This window comes from Microtus pennsylvanicus, chromosome 7 (assembly GCF_037038515.1).
Source record: "Microtus pennsylvanicus isolate mMicPen1 chromosome 7, mMicPen1.hap1, whole genome shotgun sequence".
Taxonomy (NCBI): Eukaryota; Metazoa; Chordata; class Mammalia; order Rodentia; family Cricetidae; genus Microtus; species Microtus pennsylvanicus.
The window spans coordinates 17,042,550-17,062,256 of NC_134585.1; the positions used below are offsets into that span (position 1 = coordinate 17,042,550).

The 19,707-nt window shown below is 47.4% G+C and overlaps 1 protein-coding gene across 1 annotated transcript in view; it reads right to left on the reverse strand.

The window, feature by feature from the left end:
* The window catches only part of Rtkn2 (rhotekin 2), a 60,986-nt gene that overhangs the window by 15,148 nt on the left and 26,131 nt on the right, over positions 1–19,707 (reverse strand). The window contains exons 7-9 of the mRNA XM_075980063.1: positions 7,205–7,299; positions 1,805–1,911; positions 768–899 (exon numbers count right to left, since the gene is read on the reverse strand). Coding sequence (XP_075836178.1) covers positions 768–899; positions 1,805–1,911; positions 7,205–7,299 — 334 coding nt within the window. The remainder of the gene's footprint in view (positions 1–767; positions 900–1,804; positions 1,912–7,204; positions 7,300–19,707) is intronic.

A 19,707-nucleotide genomic window follows, 5' to 3' on the forward strand; every position in this document is an offset into this window, starting at 1 on the left:
GCTTCGGTGGAAAGGTGGAAGTTCAGCAAACACCCTCTCCTGCTCAAAGGGCACTGCCAGTCTTTCCTGGCTGGCAGAGGTCTAGACAACTGTCCACTCATCCCACAGGTAACAAGAAATGCATAGGTCTTTCTACGAACTCATTTGAATATTAACTAGAAAGAATAATGCCATAACACAGGCTGATGATATACGTTTACATATCGTCCCATAAATTCACAAAAATATACCTTTTAAGAAAAACTTTCAAAGTCTATTTGCTCCTTTGCCTCTATGTGTATGTCATGTGTATGCTTGTGCCTTTAAGAGGTCAGAAGAGGGTACTGGATCCCCTGGAATTGTAGTGACAGGTGGTTGGTGAGTTGCATGATGTGACTGCTGGGAACTGAACTCAGACCCTCTACAGATGGCAGAAAGCCGTCTCAACCAATCATCCAAGTCTCCAGCTCCCACAAATACCAATGTGGGGTCTGGGCTGCAAAAGCTGTCTGCTAGCATGCATTTCCACCATGATGTGTTCTTAGGGAAGAGATGGTGTTCTGTCCCATCAATAACCCCTAGCACGCAAAGAAAGAACGTTCAGTTAGTAAGGCATCTGTCTCCACAGTCCTTTCCTCCATTCCCTGTGACTCCACAGATGTCAAGAACATACGACAACACAAGCATCATGCACCGCCGTGCCCTTGGGAATGCAGCATCTAAAATGTCTGGGCCATGGCTCAGCGGTGCGGTGCTTATCACAGAAGAGCAGGCTGCTCACGGCTCACCTTGTCAATGGAAACCACCAGAGTGGGCTCCACCTTCACTTCAATCTCTTCTGGTCCGTAAAAACAGTGGAGTTTACCCCCTCTCAGAGCACAGTACAGCCTTCTCCAGCCAACCAGACCTTTTACTGTTTGCTGGAAATTAAAAAAAAAAAAGTCAAGAAACCATCAATCTAAGTCACTACCACCTCGACTCTAATCTCAGCTAGGATTTTACATAATCAGTTAAGGCTTCAGAACTTTTAAAATGTGACGGAATTAGACATTCATTGGCTTGACAGTAAGGCTGAGCACCCCAAATCCAAGAGCGGGGAAGTCTAGAATTCTCAGAAGCATTAGGCAAAATGAAGGTAATTATTACCACACAGTTTTACACACACAAAATCATAAATCAACACAGATTTGGGAAAGCTAGCCTATTAAAATCTAGTGCTTAGAATTACACAGCAATTCATCAAAGGGCCCAGGGAAATTATAAAAATAACTCTCTCTCTACTGAAAATAATTCCCCTTCACTTCTTTCAGAACACTAGAAAACGGTGACTACCTGCTAAGAATGCAAATTTTCTTTCCTCCTAATGGAATCTTTTAGAAAAAAAGAAGCTATTGATTCATCGAAGCCCACGATTAATTATTTACTGAATATAAATAACTCTGGCTATAAATAAATCAGGAGTAAGTGGTACAGAGGCAGCTCTGGAAGCCCAGAGGCCCAAACTGCGCCAAACGCAGGCTGCCAGAGGGGCCTTTATGGGAAAGGTGCTGGGCAGCCGGAGTCGGTTTCCACACGACAACCGTTGCCAGGGTCCTGTGCCTGTGGGACGGGTGACCCGAGGGAAATGGAGAGGCAGCTCCTTAGTGAGCCAGACTCCAGGAGGCCCTCTTCGGCAGCCACTCTTCCCACCCCACACCTTCCGCAGCTCATGTCCGGTAAACGGTACAAAGGCTAACACTTCCAGAAAGGCCGCTGGAGCAAGAGCCTGCATAGTAGGTGTCTGATTAGCACTCCGCAGCTGAAGGATAGATGTGAGGTCCTCTACCTGCTCGTTAAGGAATCCCGCAAATGCATCTTCGGCCATACAAGCAGGCTGGGCCACTAACCGGCAGCACACGTTGCCATACAAGGGGAGCCAAAAGGAACAGTCCTCTGGTTAAGGAAGAGAGGGGAGGGAAAAAAAACAAGTGATAAATATACATTTAAGATTGTTACACATTCCAGAGTTTTCCTTTCTATGTTTCTTTCCCTTTATACAATAATATTTTAAAAGTTTTACATCGTGGCTCATCTACCTCAATTCTGTATTACTAAAGGACACGGGAGCGAGTGGAGAAGCCGGGGCAGGCCCAGACCAACAGTGTGGCCAACTGGAGGAACGGTGGCAGAGCAGCGACCTTTCGTCTCCTGACCTCAGAAGTAGTCGTTCAAGGGAATTCTTCAGAGTTTAATAGAAAATAGTCTAATAAAAGTGACTTGTGGTCACCAAATTTCACTTCTTGCTCTAATCTTCACTATAATTAGCAAGGTGTGCCTCTAAGTGGAACATTATTTCACCCGAGTTAAAGACATTTAAACTCTTCAGCCCAACTTCTTAGCCTTCCCCTATTGAACAAGTAATCACGAGCCATGAGAAGCGGCCTCCAGTGTGAGCCTGCGTGTGCGGGCAGGGAAGGAACTGTGAGGTCTGCGCCCAGTGATGGCATCAGCAGGATGAAGAGGGACAGGATGAAGGGGAGGGAGGGGGAAGGAGGAAAGGAGGAGGAGGACTGGGGGAGGAGTGAGAGGAGGACCACCAGCATCAGACATCAATCAAGAGTTTCAGCAAGCCGGCTAAGGGGAGGTCACACCAAGGCAGAGCTTAGATACAGGTCTGTCTAGCCTAGAAAAAGCAGAAAGAGAGGTGTGCACATCCCTGAAGTGAAGCCACGAAGGGTGGCCAGGTGTCAGGAGACACAACCAAGCCAAATAAAGAGTGACCATGTTCCACGGGCTGCCCAGCCACGGGGAGCAGCGAGAAGACCCCGTGAAGCAGTGGCTGACCAGCGTGGGAGCACTAAGCTAAAGGGAGGAGAAACCAAGGTTCCCCCATCAGGAATGGAGTGGCCTGGAAAGTGCACGGTGGGCTGGAATATTCCAGGATATTCCAGGGGGCAAGAAAGTGCTCCCAGAGAGGCCTTAAAACAACACGAAGCCTCTTGAATAGCTACGTCTGCAACAAATGCAACATCCAACTGAACAACGATGTCGGCACAACGCGATACTCTGACTGACAGGAAAGGAACCAGCCCCCAACAGGCAGAGAGCAGAGCCAGAAAGACACACTCGAGTCACATCACGAGCCAACACCCGGCAAACACAGAGGAGGGCAATCCTACTTCACCAGTGGTTCTCTCTGAAGATGCCAAGATGGCGAGAGTCAAGAGGGAGACTTAGGAACAGAGCAGAGGCCCTGCAGCTTTTGGACAGAACACCCCCAGAGCAGGGCAAGAGGCATGGAGTCTGCACACTAGAAAGGGCCTCGCGTGCTGAGGCGGCTGGTGGCGATGATGCGGCCAAGCGGCTCAACAGAATTTAATACACGCTACGATTCTTGGGGTTTGTAAAGCATGCGGTAAGCAACTTGGTATCATGTGTTTGTGTGCAGGGGGAAGATCGAATGAACCTGCAAGTTTCTTGTTAGTTTGAGATTATTTTTAAAAGTTCTTTCAGAAAGGGACAGAAACCTACAAGATGCCATTCCTTTGGTACAGGACACAGTACAGCAGTAGGCATATCCCTTCTACCCATACAGAAGGAAAGCATGGGTAATTTACTCTGGGCATTGGAGTGTAAACAAATATCCGGCACATGCTGTCACATCGGGCTGTCTCACATTGACAAGGATTTTAGGATGCTCACTACACCCTGATAACTAGCTGTTGGCTGCAATCACTATTTACTTAGAGCCTTAGGAACCCTGAAAAAATACTGGTTTGGATAAAAATACAGTTACTTAGTGTTCTAGTTGGCTTTCTGTTGCTGTGATAAGCACCACGACAAAAAGCAATTCGGAGCGGAAAGGCTCGTTGCAGCTTACACTTCCTGGTGCTGGCCCATCGCTGAGGGAACTCAGAGCAGGAACCCGGAGGAATGCTGCTTACCAGCGTGCTCTCTGGCTTCTGCTCAGCTCGGTTTCTTATACAGCCCGGACCCACCTACCCGCCTAGGGATGGTACTACCCACAGTGGGCCAAGCCTTCCTTTATCAATTAGCAATCAAGAAGATGCTCGACCAACATGCACACAGGCTAATCTGAGGGAGGCAACTCTTCAGTGAGGTTCTCTCTCTCTCTCTCTTCCTAGGTCTGTCAAGATGATAGTAGAACCTAACCAGGACACTGGGCATAGACTAAGATATATGGCAGCCGACGTTTAGTAATCAGTCAGAGGGAAAAACCAGCCTAAATAAAGAACAGAAAAACGAAAACTAAAATGGATTCAAAACTTGTCTATGCGTCAGCCTACTTTAGACTACCACCTTCCGGGACAAATCCAATCTTTTTATTAAGACCTCAGTAAAGGAGACCTGGGAGGATACACACACCTACACAAAGCACAGTGATTCCACAGTGCACAAAGAAACAAGTGGGAGTCACCTTTCCTAAAACAAGCAGTAAACAAAATAAATACTCAACACAGCCAAGTGTCTCAGGAACACATAAATTTTGTATATAGGAATTTCAAATTTATGAATGGCTGATGTTGTAAATATCTGTAAGTTGCTTACTTTTAAGTTAGAATGTAATTCCTCAAGACACAGAATCATAAATGATTAGGTTCTCAGACAAGTCCATAAAGTTTGTGCAATCAATAATGTATTTGAACGTGACACACCACAACTAATCATGTGCATCTCATAAGATGAGTTCAGATTTCACACGAGGGAGGGAAAATCCTTCCTTCCTGCAGTATCCTTGAGGGGCGATGCCAGACACAGAATCCCTTCCTGTAGCATCCTTGAGAAGGGATGCTGGGTGCAAATCCTATAGCATCTTCGAGAGGGGTTGCTGGATGTAGAATCCCTGTCACATCCTGGAAAGGGGATGCAGATGTAGAATTCCTTCCTGCAACATCCTTGAGAGGAGATGCTGGATATAGTATCCCTTCCTGTCATATTCTGGAAAGGGGATGCGGATGTAGAATCTCTTTCTGCAGCAGCTTTGAGAGGGGCTGCCGGATGCAGAATCCCATCCTGTAGCATCCAAGGATGCAGATGTTTGGTCCCCAGCTCCACATACCCAACCATCACCTGCGATTTCTTACCAAGGCTTTGATAACTCCAGATTACTGAGGAACAGAAGAGTTGCAAAGAAGAGGACCTCCAGGACACTCACTCAACATCTGAGCACTAATTCTACACTTAAAAACGCCACCTCTCTCAGGCAGAGTCGTCATGTGTGAAATACGTGCATGGCATCGACCATGAGCCTGGCACATGCCAACTGCCTCCGATTATATCCCAGGGCAGCCTCACTCCCGTAGTCCACTCTGTCCACGTGGCAAGGCTACTCTCAATCCTAGTGCCCAAAACATTTGTCAAAATACTTAATCATTCCTTTCTAGCCAAAGGGCGCACGAGGACAGGATGGACAGGAAATGAAAGTGCCAACGACGGCTCATAAAAATGGCTTTCAAAAGTGAAGTCAAAACTGCCAGCCCCCAAGACATGAAAGTCGAGTAGTCCCTACGGACACGTGGAACATGGGGTAAGACCAGGTCAAGAGACGAAGCCCGAAGTATCCTGTGATATTTAAAAACAAACAGAATTATGTTCTACATCAAGAACGCAATGATTACGGGAATGGAGTCCGACTATTCTAAAGCTTTTATGCTGTCTGGGGAAAAGAGAAAACAGGCTCTTTCTGTTTACTTTGGTGATTACAAATTTAAGAGTAATTTCTGCGATATTACAACATAATGTGTAATTTTACCAACAGAGGAAAATTTGAATGATAAAAGTAATTACCCCTTGTTTGAAGAGGCAGGCCTATAACATGAAAAAATGCATATTGTGAAGTAAAAATAAAAACGCGGATTATGTACAACAACAAAGGCTCAAATTAGACAAAGCAAAATCGAATAGCCAAGAAGACCGGAATGCAGAACTTGACTCGTCCATACCTCCTGGCCACACAGACTATGCACACTCACCATTAATAACAAATTATTAGCATGCTAGTAAATAAGGCAGATGGGGCTATTTCGAGAATGAGCATTAAAATAGAGAAGATAAAAAGACGTCAATACGAGAAATAGATTGGGGGCAGACAGAACTGCAGGAGCCGTGTGATATAAAGTATTGAAGGAGATTCCGTGCTCATAAGACTCATATCCAGGCAGAGTCCACAAGCACTTGTGAAAATACTTTCTGGAAAGGACTCAAGACACAGGAAAGCAGAGCCTGCAGCTACCTGAAGACAACTCTGTTGTAGGCGCGCGGTAGCGCACAATATGGGGGAGCAAACGCCCACCACCAAGAGGACTTAACACCTCTGTCCACACACGGTCCAAATCCTAGCATCTGGGGAGGGACATACAGATGGCAGAGCCGTGAAAGACCAGCAGGGAAGCAGACACAACCCATGTTGGGACTTCCACACCCATTGTTCCTAGGGGAAGTCCTACCAGTGAGAAGAGTGTGTAGAGATTCCCCTTGAAAAGGTTAAATCACATGTTTCACAGCCCATCACCTTCCCTCTATTTTTGGTAAATTTTATTACAACTTTGCAAAGTGACCATGAAATCACCTATCCCAGGAGCATCGGGGCCTCTGGCCTTTACAGCCAGAAAGCACGAAGTAGCCGTACACACACTTCCATTCCCTTTCCCCTAGGAAATGGATGAGTGTGGAACTCAGCTCCTCGCCCAACACTTCTCTGAATTTCCCGCTCCGGGTACAGCTGGCAACGCGCTCACAGACCTTCCCTACTGCCTGAGCTTCTTAGACACATTCCCATAGATTCCTTTCAGAAAAAAAAACCCAAAACAATGAAATCAGCATTACTATCCAGGCGGGAGTTAAAATGAACAGAAGCCTGCTTCCTCCGTGCCCTCACTTTCTATCAGCAGAAGGCGTGGCTTGTCCTGATCGTTAACTTTAAACCCAGGCACATCTGACTGTCAGCCAGCAGAACAGAGAATCATCAACTCTGAGTCACAGAGAAAAGGGCACGGAACACTTCAATTTTTTCTATTGGGAGTCAGGGTTATCCACAACAGCAACAAGAACCTTTTATCTTTCTCCTCGGGGGAAGAGAGACACAGGGTGGAGAAAACCCAGACTCGTCCATGTGTACATTTGTAAAGCCAACATCCCCTCCAGGGGAGCACGCTAAAATTAGGAGTCACCATCACCACAGGCACACACCCAACACACGTGATTAAATCACACACAGAGTACTCACCATTGCCGTGAACAGATAGATTATGGGTCTTGAAGCAGTCTCCCACACTTTCCAAGGTCAGGCTGGCATGAGCTAGCAGATGGTACTTGGCACCCCTGAGAACGAGATAGAAGGCATCCTTAAGTATTCTTACATGCTATCTCTATGAGGTCAGCCATTCAAGTGTCCAGCAAAACGAAAACAACAAACAACCTGTTCTTAGAGAATAGGGCAAATGACTCGGACGACATTTCTCTAAACACACACGAGAGGCCCCAACCAATGGCGAAGCCATGTTGAACATTTCCCAGGGTCAAGCGACCACAGAAAGGTACCATCTAATGTTTACTGCTAGGCGAACTGACCACCATGAAAACAAATCTGGGGTTGTGGGTACGGAACAGAGGAACACCGCCTGGGGCGAGGAGGATATAGAAGCTTGCACAGCTGCCAAGCGGAGCAGGGGCCAGCAGCTGTTGAGAAGAATAATGCAGTGGTTCCTCCAAAAATTAGGCAAAAGAGACCATCCCAGGGAGATCCAGCAGTCTGGCTTCTGGACACACCTCCACAAGGATGGAAAAGAAGGACGGGAATAAACATGTGAGCACTATGTTCACAGAGGCATTACTTTATAAGACCTGAAAGGCTGAAAAACTTAAGTGTCTATCTGAAGTGCTGGCTTAGTGGCCGCACATGAATCTACTGATATTTTAATTATCATCTGCCACCCCATAGTCCCTCAGTCGGCACCCTGCTGGCTACTTAAACCGTGGACCTGGTGGGGGCCCCACGCCTCAGCTCTGCTCCGGTCACAATATATAGGTTTATGAAGTCTCTCGTTCTATTTATCAATAAGACTTGGGGTTCAAAGGCTGGGGTGAAAATCTACTAGCTCAGAGGCTGAGTAGCAACTAGCTGGCCTTGCTTTTTGGCCACAACGCACCGTGAGACACATCTCTTGCCTCGTTCTAGAACCAAGAGAGCTCAAACTCTAGTCCCCACCCTTTCCTTCCTGTGCATCTTCTCTATCCAAATTGTTGGCTACTCTATGGTCAAGTTTCCACCTAGGAATGGATAAATGGCATCTACCTACCTATCAATCTACCAACCATCTATCCAAAGACTGTAAAGAATTATCCAACCTTCAAAAGAAAGCACATTCTGACACATTTTACATACATACAACATGGATGACCTGTGAAAACATGATGTTAAGTGAACTATTTCTGTCACAGGAGGACACATCTCATACGACTTCACTTCATCCCAAGCATCAGAAGCAGTCAGATCCTTGGGTAGCAGAACAATGGCGGTGAGAGGCCGAGTAGGGAAAAGCAGGGGGCAGGGGTGTTAGTGCTGAAGGGGTACAGCATTTCAGCTCAGGAAGATGAAGAAGTAGTAGAGACAGTTGGTGGGGATGGCCACCCAGAATAGCAAAGTAAATCTACCTTATACCCCTCAACTGTGTTCTCAAAAACTGCTAAGACAGTCAATTTAAGTCACATACAATCTGACATAATATGAAAAAAGCTCAGTTGTACAAGACACACACGATGGTACACCCCATGTTCTCAGCATGTTGGACGCAGAGCCAAAGACTGTGATCCTGAACTCCATGGTAGGGTCTCCCCATCCTCACATTTATATATCATGATGACAGATTTATATCCAATACACATTATTAATCAATTTAGCATCCTTATCACTTTATATTTTGGCAATTAGAAAAACCTGTAAGCTTTTTAATAACACAGATGTCTCAATGAAGGGTCTCTGTTTGCTCTAAGCACATTTACTCAATCCCTATAATGTGTTCGCTAAGTCTTGTGCTAGGTGATGGGCATTCAGTTGTCAGTAAGATCCAGTGTTATGTTCTGGTGCAGGCAGGAGCGGGAAAAAGGGAACAGACAGCAACAAACACAAATAACATACCAGCAACTTCTAGCGGTGCTAAAACCTTTGCTATGACAGGAACAAAGGTGAGAAGGGCCATGCTAAGAAGGTAAAGTAGAGAAAGCGTCTCCGTGCCTCCGAGGAAGCAGCACTGACGCAGTCACAAAGAGGTCTCAGGGCTGGAGAGATGGCTCCGTAGGGAAATGACTTGGCGTGCCAGCATCAGGACCCATGTGAAAATCAAGCAGCACATGTCTGTACAGTGAGTGGGATCACCCTTCTGTACGCTGTGAATAGATGTTGCTCTCATTGGCTGAGAATGAAAGCTGCTCGGACCTACGCCAAGGCAGAATATAGCTAGGCGGGAAAGCTAAACTGAATATAGGGAGAAAGAAGGACCGAGTGGGGCTGGGGGAAGGACACAAGCCAGGTGCCCAAGAAACAAGATGCCAGAAGACTGGTGACGCCACAGCCACGTGGCCATACACGGATGAGTAGAAATGGGTTAATTTATGTGTAAGAGCTAGTTAGTAATATGCCTAAACTATAGGCCAAATATTTTCTAATTAATATTAAGCCTCTGAGCGATTATTTCGAAGCAGCAGTGGGACCAGGAGAGGGAGAGAGAGGAGAGAGGGAGAGGGAGAGGGAGAGGGAGAGGGAGAGGGAGAGGGAGAGAGAGAGAGAGAGAGAGAGAGAGAGAGAGAGAGAGAGAGAGAAAGAAAGAGAGAGAGAGGAACCCCCGTTTATACCTCTGCACTCTCTGCACTGGGTGGGAGAGAAGGGTGGATCCCTGGAGGTCACTGGCCAGTCATGCTACCTGAATGGGGAGCCACCGCAATGGGTGAGCTCCAGGTTGAGTGACAGACCCCAAAATGAGGTGAAGAGTGATCCAGAGACACCCAGTATTCACCTTTGGCTGTGAGAAATGCACGGAACGCATGCATGCATACATATTCCAGACCTGGATGAGCAAATGATTCCAGAAACTGAGGAGACATGGCCTGCGCAGGGAGAGCTGGGAAAGCAACTTCAACGCCCAAAGGAAAGCAGAAGTGTGGCTGGTACCCGTGGGGGCAGGCCGAGGCTGGACATGCAGGCCGAGGTCAGAAAGCACTGGGCTTCGTGAGGCCCAGAAGGAGGGTGGGTTGAAGTCTATGAGGAAGGGGAAATCACCGCAAGTTGAGAGGTGGATAATGAAACCTAGAACTAACTGGACTTTCCAGGGCAAAGACACTCTTTAACCAAACCCTAGCCAGGCTTCTTTGGAGCCTTCTGTTGAACTGGGTCTCAACCTGGGCCTACATAGGCTGCACGAAGAACTGCACGCTGGTCCCAGCCCACCTCCACAGACGGGTGGGTCCCTGTCTCCCAGTCTGTTGGGACAGCCTCACTTGCTGACGTCCCAGCTGGTAAAACCAGGTAAGCTGCACCCAGACCCACTGGGGACTCCCCTTGGGGCTGTGTGGCATTTCCACGTCCACGACTCTGAGCCCTAGCTCGTCACCCCCCCGCCCCTTCCTGCCCCCTTTTAAACCCAATATAAATTAGAGTGGAGAACCATTCTTGCTGGCTTCTGCTCCCTGAGCAAGAGTAAACTGTTAGCACCTGCCTTGACCACTTTATTTCCTGCCAGCTTTGTCTGACAAACGCAATCTCCTTCCTTCCGGCTGTGGACTAGAAAGGTCTGGCGTTTCTACCCGCAGCGTGGGGAGCGGAGGCTGTCTGGTCTCACAACTAGCACACTTGCCGGAATTCTTAGACAATATGACGATGAAGTTAGTAAATGGTTATAGAAACTGACTTTGGGACTGGGGTAGTGTGGCTCAGTGGTAAAGTTGTTTGCCGAGTGTATTCAATGCCCGGAACAGGGCCAAAAGGAAAAAGAAAATCCACATAAATAACAACTGTATTTTCTATGCCAGTAACCTCCGTTTAATGAGTTTTCGTGGTTTTATTATTTTTCTCTCCAAGCGCTGAGGAGTATGTTAAGGGTACATGTGTGCACACAGACCCCGGATAACCCGGGGAAAATAGAGGCCTGATGGGAATCTTTCACTGTGTCAGGTGACGTTTCACAAACTTAGCTCCCACCAAATCTTTGATGGGATCTCTATAATAATAATATGCACACGTTTAGCAAGCACATAGCATTCTTTACTGGAATCTCTGCAATAAAAAATGTGCACACAGCAAGCATACAGGGACGCATGCACGTCCTCTAAAACAAAAGGAAGTTCCATAGAAGATTTTCCAACAAAATCTCTTTTTTAAAAAAATTATGTTTTAAGTTTTGTGTGTGTGAGTGTTTTGCCTGCATGTATGTCTGTGCACCACATGCATGCCTGGTCCCCACAGAGGCCAGAAGGGGGCATCAGATCTCCTGGAGCTAGGGTTGCAGATGGCTGTGAGCTGCCTCGTGGGTGGTTAGGCATTGAACCAGGGTCCTCTGCAAGAGCAGCCAGTGCTCTGAACCCCTGAGCCTTTTCTCCAGCCCCTCCCTCGGCTTTTCATTTTGTATAATCCTTACGGACAGACCAGACTAATTTTTAGCACACAGTGTTTCAGGTTAAACTTTATGTAGGAAAACTTGTTATTTTTATTTCCATATTTCAACCTGACAACGTCATCAGCGTGAGACCTGTGTACAGTTCTAGCGGGTCTGAACAGGACATCAGATTTACACACTTAGGTCACTGTGAATCATATCGCCACTACTGAAGCCACTAACCTCATGCTCTGTGTGAGTCAGTCTGCTAGCACTGCCTGCTCCATGTGGGCTAGCCTCTGCTAGCACTGCCTGCTCCGTGTGGGCTAGCCTCTGCTAGCACTGCCCGCTCCGTGTGGGCTAGCCTCTGCTTGCACTGCCCGCTCCGTGTGGGCTAGCCTCTGCTAGCACTGCCTGCTCCATGTGGGCTAGCCTCTGCTTGCACTGCCTGCTCCATGTGGGCTAGCCTCTGCTAGTACTGCCTGCTCCATGTGGGCTAGCCTCTGCTTGCACTGCCTGCTCCATGTGGGCTAGCCTCTGCTAGTACTGCCTGCTCCATGTGGGCTAGTCTCTGCTAGCACGGCCTCGCACTACGCATGTTTCCAGGGAGCCTTTCATAATTAGCTTTCATTTTCCCCTAGCATCTACATGAGTTCCCCCTACTCCTGCAAAATTAAGGAAGCACGGGAGACAACTGGAGAATGAATCCAAGGAACCAAAGACCACAGCACAAGGAGCGCGCTAACAGCACACAAGGCTGCCTGCTAATACGACGCCAGCTGTGTGGTAACCAGGTGTGATGTATGATGCGCGCTCCCGAGATGCTCATTTGTTTTATGGAAGTACATTGTTGAATACTGTAAGCGCTTTACATTGATAAAGCAGTACCATTTTCCTTGCGAGAAAGAAAAGGAAATAGACTGCCTATCGGTGATTGAACGCAGAACGTGCTGTCTTTGGGAGAAAGATCGCTGACAATGAAGTAGAGTTGTCTGCGTCTGTCACGGTGGCTGCAACAGTCAGCAAGGAAGGGTGGAGGCGAGCGCTCTCACAAGCAAGGGTCGGTGAGGCTAGGGGAGGCGCAGAAGGAGGATTAAGGTGAGGAGGGGTTAACTTGGGTGAGCAGGGGAGAGGAAGCCCTTCGCGCACAGTCAGGCTTGTGCAGAGACTTGGGTGGAAGAGCAATGAGCCGTAGGCAGAGACGGCGAGGCCATGGGAGTGAGGCCAGGCATGGCTCACACGCCCAGGACTGTGGCTGGGCTATTGGGAGGGAGCAGAGCGATGGCACCGGATGTCCAGCGGGCCAGCAAGGGGCAGAAGCTACACACAGCACTGGCCGGAGTGCGGGATCAAGAGCCCAAACTGTTCTCAGTGACACAGGGAGAGGCGGCTGCTACGGTTGTGTGGAGGGCAGACCTCGGGGACTGACGTGAAAACAGAAACGTCAACTAGGGTGGATGCAGGCTGGGGACAGTGAGGAAGGAGGTGCCCTTCCTCGCGACCTCTCGAAGCTGACCCAGTGTGAACACAGATCAGGAAAGACACCAGGAACAGCGCCGAGGCTTTGTGTTCAAGCCACCAGAAAAAGGGACTCACTAGTTGAGATGGGGCGGACTGTAGGGGGTTAGGTATGGAGTTGAGTTTGGAACAACTCAATTTAATTGCCCGTTATTGGGCAGGAGGGCAGCAGGTGTTGCGTCTAGAGGCAGAAGACACTGAACACCGAAATTTGGGAGGGAGTTTTCGGTACCGAGATGAAATTTAATGAAAGTTAGAAAACCAAGTAAAGGCCAATGATCAAACACAACCCTTTGGATTGAGCTGAAAAGCAGCGATCAATGGAGACAGGCAAGGAGCACTCCCTAAGGTAGAAGACGAACCACAACAGCGGGACCCAAGAAGACAGTCAACGGCTTACTTCATGGGCAGTGACCAGCTGGGCTTACACCAATGAGCCAACAGCAGCTGTGGCAGAGGGTGGCTGCCTGGATGACCTCAGCAGGACTTCCTGTAGGCTGGGATGGAGGAAGAGATAGGATGAAAGTCAGCTAAAAAGATTCAGGAGAATGGGAGAAGAGGAAGGCGAGACAGGACTATGAAGACTGTTTCCTCAGCCAAGAGCTGTGGAGGACCTGCAGAAGGTCGATATATTTGGGAGATAAAAGAAAAGAAAAGCTGATGGTTCAGGGAAGTGGAAGGGGGAAGGGATCCATCCCAGTCACCGAGAAGACAGACCAGTGGGATCCGGTGCTCAAGCAGATGAGCCCTGGACAGAGAGAGCCAAGAGAAGCTGGTGGGTCCGACGGGGCGAGGACGTGCAAATCCACCGACAGTCAAGGATACCAACAGCATTCGAAACACAAGATCAGCTCTGAGCGAGAAATGGAGGGGTAGGGAAGAAAGCAACTATGCAAAATCCTTTAGGAGGTAAAGGGAGACACCACAGCAACTAAAGATCTGCCCAGGTGTAGTGAGTGCGCCCATGCGTCCATGCTCACTTGGAGCACTCGGAAGATGGTAGAATAGGCAAAAATTATACCAAGACTGAATTACAGGCTTAGTTTTTTTCTTGGGCTTTGTATTAGGCTGTTCTCTGATGCTGTGACACATACCACAAGAAAAAGGAACTTGGGAAAGGGTTTATTCCATCTTATAGGAAAGGAAGTCACGGTAGGAGCCCGGAGGCAGGATCGGAAGGAGAGGCTTTGGAAAGGGGGCAACTTATTGACTTAATTCACATGGCTTGCTCAGCCTGTTTTCTTATAGAAGCCAGGACCGCGTGCCCAGGGGTGGCGCCACCCACACTGGGCTGGGTCCCCCTACATTCATCATTAGTCAAGTAAACGCCCCACAGACTTGCTTACAAGCCAGTCTGATGAAGGTATTTCCTCAACTGCAGCTCACTCTTCTTAGACGACCCTGGTGTGGGTCAAGCTGACAAGAAAAACCAAAAAACCAAACCAAATCAAAAACTAACCAGCACAGGCTTTAAACCATGATCGTGCCCAGAATCCCTTTCTCCAAGTACTAAAAGGTAAATGCATAGATTATTAACCTCCAGGTTCTAGAAAGGGCTCATCTAAAAATAACATGAAAAGGAAAAGTACTAATCAATAATCCCTTCTAAAATGGGTGTGCTAGAATCCAGCCAACAGACGATATGGCCAGGGACAATCTTTGGCTAAACACCGTGTGACTTCAGAGCAAAGCGGTGTGTGTGTGTGTGTGTGTGTGTGTGCACGCGCAGCCTAAATAGGAACAGGAACACAGCACAGGGAGGAGCTTAAGAGCGTGGGAGGAAGATACTGCTCAGAGCACCCGGCAGGCATCCTCTCCAAAGCAGCCAGAACTCTAAACTTTATTATTATTACTTTTGTTGTTTGTTTGGCTTTTCTAGATCCTAGTCCTTAAACTAGAGCCACCTTCCTGACGAGTGGTTGGTGTGGCTAAGCGGCGGTAGCTGAAAACCACGGCTGCGTATCAATTGCCGGCAGAGGTCTTGGTGCGGTGTCTGCTTGAGAACGGCAGAACTGTGACCACTTCCTTTCCTTAAAGACCTGCGAGACAGCATCTCTGGGGTCGGGGTGAGCAGGGTGGATGAACTCGGCGCACCTGTGCAGATAAGCGCATGATGTTCAGAGAATGTGGCTGACTTGCTGGTAGCTAAGATGGGGCCCCGCTATGCCATGCTGTCTTCATGGCTCTCTTACAATTAGCTTACAATTAAAGGGCTCGTCTCAGAGGAAACAAAACGTAGTAGCCACGTTTTAGGAGATGCAAGAATCCTGAGGGATGAGCAAGCTCTGAGGCCCAAGGGCCTTCAGGACTGACCTGCTGCTGTGGTCTTTTCCAAGGCCAGTTCCTCAGTGAAGTTCAGAACCTATCTTAGCTTTCACACCCTCAAATCTTTTAACAGTATTGTTCCAAACCACAGATGCCCCATTTGTGCTGGAGATGTGTTAGGAGCGTTGTTTTATACCTGCATTCTGATTTAATTTCAGCACAGTGGCTTCTTGCGGTATTTCTTTTCAGTTTATATGTGCAGTGTTTCACCTGCAGGTACATCTGCGTGATGTGTGTGTGTGCAGTACTCCCAGAGGCCACAAGAGGGCGTCAGGTGCCCCAGAACTGGGGTCAAAGACAAGTGTCGGGGCTAAAGGCTACTAGTGCTCCTAACTACGAAGCCAGCTCTCCACGAGTAACTTCTTCTTCTTCTTGTTGTTTTTTAATTTAGTTTGTCTTTTAGTCAATTAAATTATCACAAATGAAACTACACGCTTTGACAGGAATTTTTTAAAGCATGTTTAAATGACAAAGAACATTATCCCAGCCATCGAGAAGCAAAAAAAAAAAAAAACAAAAAAAAAACAGTTAATTCTGCTGTTAGAGGAACTGGCAAGATCTAAAGAGATTTCAGTAAGCCTAAATCCCACAGATAAAAAGAAAAAATGAGTCACACCAGGGACATACTAAAAAAAAAAATACCAAAAATGTTCACTGTCTTCTTTAGCCCAACAATACCATTTTATGATGGTATTTGAAGTCGCTTCATTTTTAGCCCGTGACTAATTACATGGGAATCTTCCAAACCAACAATGATTTCACTCTTCAAGCATGCTGGTCAGGATAACATTTTGTTTCTAAAACACTGCACTCATTCCCTTGTGCCAACCCTAACACCGAGTTCCCAAAAGTTTAACCAGCTACATGTCTTCTATCAAGTAGGCCAATTGCTACAATACTGGGGCAGGCGGGGGGGGGGGTCAAGCAATATGAAAAATAATGACTACTTAGATGGTGTGGGGGGGATGCATTCTTGTCAAGAAAAAATAGCTATATTTGGTCACATACCATCTCTTAGACACACTATTTTATATGCACTTATTTTGGTTAGAGACTAAATAAGACCTGCAGTGGGGGCCTCAACACTGAACTTGATCTGTATTAGAAACGTAAAACTGTATCTTCTTGTGCTCTCTGAATACCAATGCTCTCTCTCTTCCCAAGGGCCAGAGTGAACGCTTGAGGCGCGCTGTGAGTTGTGTGTGAGCCAGCTACTCTTCACTCAAGCCTGAGGGCCGAGCAAACGCTGGTACTCAGAGAAGGTGACTGTGTAAAATGCCGTCGAGGGTGTTATCACATCTTCTGATGATCGGAGTAGTATAAAATAATCAAGGTTTCCTGGAACATGTCTATAGAAAAGCTTAGCATCTGAATTCAGGGGCAAAGCGTGGAGGCCAGACGTGAATGGAAGAATCAAGATGAAGATGCTTTGTCCCTCTGAGTGATAACGTAACAAATAACACAAGACGGCCAAGAAAACCACCAGGCTTCTCAGAGAAATGCAGGCTGGACAAAGGGTCTAGCCTCATCTACATCATCTTCTGTGAAATTACAAAGGGGGCTGGCCATGAAAGCACATGTACGTTGTATGCTGTCATGTCAAGGTTTTAACTGGAGAGCTCCTGCAAGAATTAAGGAAAAAAAACATGGGAAAAAAAACAGTAACAATAATGGAAAAGTGCAATTATTAAACACTTATCATATACAAAGTCCAAGAGTTAACTATTGAACTTCATAATGATGATTCTACAAAATTAGATATTATTGCATTATTATTCTCTTTGTGTGGGGCAGGGAAAAGAGTATAGTAATCAAGCTTGGGTCACACAAGCAGTAAGTGATAGAAAATTTAAAAAAATTAAGTTCTCATGGCCAAGCAACAAAGTTTTCAAGTGTTTAGAACTCTGTTTGATTTCAGGATAACCGAAAGCCCCCAAATGTCCCTGAGAACAAGGGCTGGGTCTAAGCACCTCTGCCTTCCAGTAGAGGAGACAAAGGCCCAAGGGTAAAGTCGCAGGCAGGTGCAGCTGGAAGAGACCCCAGTGATTCTTCCAATTCCTAGACAATGCCGCTCTTAAGACACGCCGCCACAGTGCTGGGCAGCTACCCCCATGGTCTCTTTCCATTCTAAGGTGTCCTAATCTGAATGTGGAATTATGTAATCTCTGTAAAGAAGAAAAGCTTCTACTACTGTGGTGGTCTGAATGAGATGTCCCCCATGTCTAAGGCCAAACCACCTGAATGCGCCTGATCTAGACTCATCTCGGAAGCTAAGCAGGGTCGGGCCTGGTTAGCACTGGGATGGGAGATGTCCCCCAGTCTCTAGCATTTGAATGACTTGTCTCCAGTTGGTGTGGCTGTGTTGAAGTGTGTCATGTCACTGAGGTTGGGCGTTGATGTTTTAATTTTAAAGCCTTGCGCAGTTCCGGATGCACTCCGAGATGTGAGCTCTTGGCTTCCTGACCCAGCCTGCGTGCCTCTGCTCGGCCATCGTGAGCTCAGACTCCACAGGACTGCAGGCCCAAACAAACTCTTCCTCTACAAACTGCCTTAGTCATGGTGTGTCATCACAGCGACTGAGAAGTGACCAATACAAATACCTTGTGACAGAATTGAGACCCAATCCAGCAAACGCCCGACAGGATCCTGGTGTAAATAAATCTCTCAAGGAAAAAAAGAAAGGCGCCCTGCCTCGGTTTTAACATCTGTCTTGGAAGAAATTTTTTTTTTTTTTTTTTTGGTGGGGGAACGGTTTCTCAGACCTCAAACTGAGGTTTACTCGTGGATCATAAAAGCAATGTAATGCCTTATAGACGGATGGCATTTTGGTAAATCCGAATGAACTATAATAAAAAATATACCTAATACTTTATTGCAAACACCTAGTGTTAACAGCGCTACCCTTTAGGGATGCATGCAGTCAGTCATGGTGTGCAGTACAGTTCTTGTTCCAGTCTCTATCAAAACCATCAAACAAGCAAACAAACAAAAAAGCTGAGCAGTGGTGGCGCACACCTGTAATCCCAGCATTCAGGAGGCAGAGGCAGGTGGATCTGAGTTTCAGGCCAGCCTGGACTGCAGAGCAAGTTCCAGGACAGTCAGGGATACACAGACAAACCCGTCTTGAAAAAACAAAAACCAACCAACCAACAAAAAACATCTAAACACCACAGTGGAAGGCCACCAGGACACCTGGCATGGGAAGCATCCTTAGCTCTATCTTGATGACTGAGGTTACTGGAATCAACACCTAGAATATCTCATGTCTGTAATTACAGAACCGTCTTGACATGCTGAAGAGCCAGCTTGATTAGCCACGCAAAGAAATTCCAGGAACGTGGCCACGTCAATGCTTTCCCAATGAAACACAGACACAAGACTGCGGAGAAAAACACAATGTTTCAAGAAAGCGCACAAAGGAAGTCAGGGCTCTGGGCAGAAAGGCCGATGCCCGGCCCAGCAGGAAACAACACAATGAACAAGGGAACAGCCAACCTGCAGCCTGTGGCAGCAAAGATACTCCAAGGGTCAGCATGCGGGAAAGACGGCATGCGTCATTCTGAAGGCTTCATCCAATAGAGAAGGGAGAACGAGAACTATCACAACACAAACGTGTGTTCAAATAAAACATGGTCTGCTTCCATGCCTGTCACCAACCCGCAAGTAAGTCTAAAACCTGATAAAGTGTAAGAGTCATATAAAAGTTGAATTTCTTTCTCTCTTTCCTCTTCACTGTCTTGCAGTGGCAGCATTGCCTTCTCTGCAAGACTGCTGTCTTGGGGAGAAAGACAGAGCAACTGAACAGGACATCTATACCGTACTCCCCTCCTAAGGCTCAGAAGTCATTGTAGAAGCCCGGGTGAGAAGCGACCAAGAGCCGAGGCAGTAGATGAACACAAGGAAAACAGTTAAGGACGCAGCAGGGCTGCTGCTCACAGGGACTCAGGGTGGCTGTGACAGCCATCACAGACCAGTGCAAGCCCAAGTCAGACCAGATCCCAGCACGGAGAGGAAGTGGGACACACGGCCCACCGCTAGCCGTGGAGCGACTGGAGATTGTTGGCTGCTGGTGAGGAGAAAGACGCTGTCCTCTAAAACTGTATCCCCTGATCAATCAACCAGGATCCACACATCCAGGAATACTGGGGCAGCACAAATTGGTCTTGAATGACTTGGAGGGTTAGGGGGGCACAGATTGGATGGGTGAGGAGTGGAGGATGGGTCGGGGGAGAGCTGGAGAAGAGGGCAGAGGACCAATCTCATCAAAACATTATATGTGATGCTCAAAGAAGTCATTAAG